At 40.7% G+C, this 6,200-nt stretch overlaps 1 protein-coding gene across 1 annotated transcript; it reads left to right on the forward strand.

The window, feature by feature from the left end:
- Positions 1-119: 119 nt before the first annotated feature.
- Positions 120-5,904, forward strand: LOC311125319 (solute carrier family 12 member 1-like; the record flags this gene model as incomplete). The annotated part of the gene is made up of 6 exons (XM_084199371.1): positions 120-248; positions 3,142-3,253; positions 3,675-3,761; positions 4,269-4,404; positions 5,125-5,192; positions 5,575-5,904. Coding segments are annotated over 6 exons (668 nt in total), but the record flags the coding sequence as incomplete, so codon positions are not given.
- Positions 5,905-6,200: the final 296 nt, after the last annotated feature.

Here is a 6,200-nt window from a genome sequence, read left to right on the forward strand (position 1 = left end):
AGAGAGGAGAGAGAGAGAGAGAGAGAGCTGAGCGTACCTGGTTGTACATTACTATTCCTGTATTATTAAACACATTGTTAATGTTTTTTCTCTTTTATTTTCTCACCCCCCTCCCCCAGCATCCGTGAAGACCCCACAGTCTCCCCAAGCAGTGGTGGTGAATGAAAGGCTGGTGTCCACCAGCACTCAGTTCCAGAGGAAACAGGGCAAAGGAACCATCGACGTTTGGTGGATGTTTGATGACGGAGGTAGGGACCTTTGTCACCTTTCTTTATAGCAAGCAAGTTTATTTATATAGCACAATTCATACATCGAAGCAATTCAATGTGCTTTACAAAGATGTTTATCAAAAATAATGAAAACATCATAATAATAAATAAAAATAAAAATAAAAAAAAGATTAAAAATAAAAAATGGGATAAAAACATAGGAAGTGATACATTATATACCACAGCATGTCTATATCACTCTTCATTATATACCACAGCATGTCTATATCACTCTTCATTATATACCACAGCATGTCTATATCACTCTTCATTATATACCACAGCATGTCTATATCACTCTTCATTATATACCACAGCATGTCTATATCACTCTCTTCATTATATACCACAGCATGTCTATATCACTCTCTTCATTATATACCACAGCATGTCTATATCACTCTTCATTATATACCACAGCATGTCTATATCACTCTTCATTATATACCACAGCATGTCTATATCACTCTTCATTATATACCACAGCATGTCTATATCACTCTTCATTATATACCACAGCATGTCTATATCACTCTTCATTATATACCACAGCATGTCTATATCACTCTTCATTATATACCACAGCATGTATATATCACTCTTCATTATATACCACAGCATGTCTATATCACTCTTCATTATATACCACAGCATGTCTATATCACTCTTCATTATATACCACAGCATGTCTATATCACTCTTCATTATATACCACAGCATGTCTATATCACACTCTCATTATATACCACAGCATGTCTATATCACTCTCTTCATTATATACCACAGCATGTCTATATCACTCTTCATTATATACCACAGCATGTCTATATCACTCTTCATTATATACCACAGCATGTCTATATCACTCTTCATTATATACCACAGCATGTCTATATCACTCTTCATTATATACCACAGCATGTCTATATCACTCTTCATTATATACCACAGCATGTCTAATATCACTCTTCATTATATACCACAGCATGTCTATATCACTCTTCATTATATACCACAGCATGTCTATATCACTCTTCATTATATACCACAGCATGTCTATATCACTCTTTCATTATATACCACAGCATGTCTATATCACTCTCTTCATTATATACCACAGCATGTCTATATCACCTCTTCATTATATACCACAGCATGTCTATATCACTCTTCATTATATACCACAGCATGTCTATATCACTCTTCATTATATACCACAGCATGTCTATATCACTCTTCATTATATACCACAGCATGTCTATATCACTCTTCATTATATACCACAGCATGTCTATATCACTCTCTTCATTATATACCACAGCATGTCTATATCACTCTTCATTATATACCACAGCATGTCTATATCACTCTTCATTATATACCACAGCATGTCTATATCACTCTTCATTATATACCACAGCATGTCTATATCACTCTTCATTATATACCACAGCATGTCTATATCACTCTTCATTATATACACAGCATGTCTATATCACTCTTCATTATATACCACAGCATGTCTATATCACTCTTCATTATATACCACAGCATGTCTATATCACTCTTCATTATATACCACAGCATGTCTATATCACTCTTCATTATATACCACAGCATGTCTATATCACTCTCTTCATTATATACCACAGCATGTCTATATCACTCTCTTCATTATATACCACAGCATGTCTATATCACTCTTCATTATATACCACAGCATGTCTATATCACTCTTCATTATATACCACAGCATGTCTATATCACTCTTCATTATATACCACAGCATGTCTATATCACTCTTCATTATATACCACAGCATGTCTATATCACTCTTCATTATATACCACAGCATGTCTATATCACTCTTCATTATATACCACAGCATGTCTATATCACTCTTCATTATATACCACAGCATGTCTATATCACTCTCTTCATTATATACCACAGCATGTCTATATCACTCTTCATTATATACCACAGCATGTCTATATCACTCTTCATTATATACCACAGCATGTCTATATCACTCTTCATTATATACCACAGCATGTCTATATCACTCTTCATTATATACCACAGCATGTCTATATCACTCTCTTCATTATATACCACAGAATGTCTATATCACTCTTCATTATATACCACAGCATGTCTATATCACTCTTCATTATATACCACAGCATGTCTATATCACTCTTCATTATATACCACAGCATGTCTATATCACTCTTCATTATATACCACAGCATGTCTATATCACTCTTCATTATATACCACAGCATGTCTATATCACTCTTCATTATATACCACAGCATGTCTATATCACTCTTCATTATATACCACAGCATGTCTATATCACTCTTCATTATATACCACAGCATGTCTATATCACTCTTCATTATATACCACAGCATGTCTATATCACTCTTCATTATATACCACAGCATGTCTATATCACTCTTCATTATATACCACAGCATGTCTATATCACTTCTTCATTATATACCACAGAATGTCTATATCACTCTCTTCATTATATACCAACTCTCTCTGTCTGTCTCTCGTCTGCTCTGTTGTCTGTCTAACTTTTTGTCTGTCTGTCTCTCTCTCAATTCAATGTATACTCTCTCCTCCCTCCCTCCCTCCCCCCATCCCTCCCTCCCTCCCCCATCCCTCCCTCCCTCCCCCCTCCCTCCCTCCCTCCCTCTCCCCCCCTCCCTCCCTCCCCCCATCCTCCTCCCTCCCTCCCTCCCTCCCTCCCCCACTCCCTCCCTCCCTCCCTCCCCCCCTTCCTCCCCCCCCTCCCTCCCTCCCTTCCTCCCTCCCTCCCTCCCCCCCTCCCTCCCTCCCTCCCTCCCTCCCTCAGGTCTAACCCTACTGCTGCCCTACATTCTGACCACCCGTAAGAAGTTCAGGGACTGTAAGATGAGGATCTTCATCGCTGGCCAGCAGGGACGCACCGAGCAGGACAGACACGAGTATGTATGATCAATTTCAATCATTTATGAATAGAGGGAGATCTGTAAATCAAATCAATTTTATTTGTCACATACACGTGTTTAGCAGATGTTATTGCGGGTGTAGAAAATGCTTGTGCTTCTAGCTCCGACAGTGCAGTAATATCTAACAAGTCATATCTAACAATTTCACAACCTATACCCAATACACACAAATACAGTCTAATCATCAACAACCACCAGCCTGGTCCCAGATCTGTTTGTACTCGTCACTACTCCATTGCTGCCATTGTTATGCCAAACATTTCAATTTCATAAGGAGTTGGCAAGAGAGCAGAAACAGACTGGCTGAACAAGCACATCTTTGGAAATAAGACATGTTATATAGCAGTGCATAGCAGTGGTGATCAGTGTGTGACTCTCTGTGTGTCTGTGTTTATAGGATGAAGTCTCTGCTGGAGAAGTTCAGGATCAAATATGCAGACATCCACGTCATCGATGACATCACCCAAAACCCCAACACTAGCAGGTATTATATACACGCACACACACAGAGAGACAACCCTGGGGAGATGTGATTGCTCACACACACACACACACACACACTGTCGCTCACATGCTGTGGCGGGAGAGATTCCAGACATTCCGTTCTGTAGCCGTGAGCTCACTCCCGGCTGACCAACCACACGTCAGGGATGTGATCAGCAGTCAGCCCAAAGCAACACCAGTCAGGAAAAGGATAAAGGCTCTATTATAGTGAGACAGTTAATGACAATATAAAACAGACGCACAACTTTGTCTCATTCAGTATTTACACAAGAAAATACAACTCACATGAATGAATATATCATGGCTAATCATCCCCAGCTTCAAACTGGTCCATCTCTGGTGACAGAGTAGCCGGATTTAGTTCTGGGTGCCAAGATTAATGATAACATGCACAAGTAAGACATAATATTCCTGATATCTGAAGTCAAAGTATCAGTGATTAATACCTGATTAATCCTGCTAACTGCTGTCTGTGTTCGTCCCCCAGCTGGAAGATGTTTGAGGACATGATCGAGCCGTTCCGTCTTCACGAGGGGTCAAAGAGCACCACTCTGGCCGAGGCTCTGAGGAAAGACAACCCCTGGAAGATCTCTGACGCCGAGCTGGACACCTTCGAGGAAAAGGTGGAGTCTAGAGACAGACCAGTGACTGCTCACCACAGAGACTTGTAGAGACAGACCAGTGACTGCTCACCACAGAGACTAGTAGAGACAGACCACTGCTCAGTGCTCACCACAGAGACTAGTAGAGACAGACCACTGCTCAGTGCTCACCACAGAGACTAGTAGAGACAGACCACTGCTCAGTGCTCACCACAGAGACTAGTAGAGACAGACCACTGTTCAGTGCTCACCACAGAGACTTGTAGATACGGACCACTGCTCAGTGCTCACCACAGAGACCAGGACCAATAACTTCTACTGATTATCAACCACATACTGTGCTCATTGCAGTACAACATGAATGAACATGCTCAATCAGTGCTTGACTTAGGCAGGAGCTTACCGGAGCTGAGTACCAGCACCTCAAATGTTCCACTTCTTTAACTTTTTTTCCACTTATAGAATATTAGCTCAAAAGTATTTTTGGAGCCCCTGCACCTAAATATAAACAGTACCGGCACCCAAAATGAGTACCAGAACCTATTTCAGTCCAAGTCAAGCACTGTGCTCAACTTTATCTTCTTGTAGTTCAATTTAATGTATTCATCTGGATGATAGAATCCAACAGTCCCATGATGCAGTAGCAACAGAAGTAGACAGCTGTGTTTTCACTGTAGCCTTTAGTCGTTGGTTGTCATACCAACCATGTGACCCACCACCACTGTGTCCTCTCCCCTCCAGACCAACCTCCAGGTCAGGCTGAATGAACTACTGCAGGAGAACTCCCGAGCTGCCAACCTCATCATAGTGTAAGTACAGTATACTGTAGAGTTTTTCCTGGTCAAGTCACCTTGTGTTCAGGAAAAACTATAGGCCCTAATTATAAGAGATACCAACAAGAGCCTTATCATCATCTATCAATCTCTCTGTAAATTTTTTATAAATATGATAGTCCAATGCCGTCAGAGAACTATGAAGCTAACTGAGGTATATAACAATAATAATAATAATAATAATTTGGTTGGTGCTTATATCTGTCCTGTTTCAACTGTGTATTAGACGCATGTGTGAAATGCCTGTTATTTGTTTTGCATATCCCTGAGACACCCACGGCCATATAGTGGTGACCCTGCTGCTAACATCCAGCTGTTTAGACAACTTAGGTTTAATACTGTATTTCCCACTGTGCAGGAGTATGCCTATCGCCCGTCTAGGCTCAGTCTCTGACCACCTCTACATGGCCTGGTTGGACATCCTCACCAAGAACCTCCCTCCCACCATATTGATCAGAGGCAACCACAAGAGCGTCCTCACCTTCTACTCATAGACCAACCCTCTCAGCAGTCACTAGATGGCCATGCCACAAGGGACAACCATGGCACTGTCATCAATATCCACGAGTTAGTTGCTATTAGTTTAAATTAAAAGGTTATGGTTAGGGATAAGGTTATGGGAAAGGTTGAAGGTTCGAAAGTGATGCACTTCCGTCTTTTCTAGCATGACCACATAGTGACGACGCAAAACACAGACATATGGACACACGGACAGGAAACTGCCTGGGATGGATCAGTTACACTGCCAGTGTCTATGCTGCACTCTGTTGGAATTGTACATGTGGTGCATAATTGGGGGTCCAAACCCCGAATCGGGCTGGAACACTCGTACTATTATATTTGAGTCATGTAACAGAAGCTCTTATCCAGAGCAACTTACAGTTAGTGTTATTGTCAGGGATATTATTATTCTGACATATTATTATTATTCCAATTTTAAGAGAGCTATAGCTCTTAAATAGTTAGACCTACAGAGACCAAACT

The sequence above is a fragment of the Coregonus lavaretus genome, assembly GCF_964263955.1.
Source record: "Coregonus lavaretus genome assembly, contig: HAP1_SCAFFOLD_3421, whole genome shotgun sequence".
NCBI lineage: Eukaryota > Metazoa > Chordata > Actinopteri > Salmoniformes > Salmonidae > Coregonus > Coregonus lavaretus.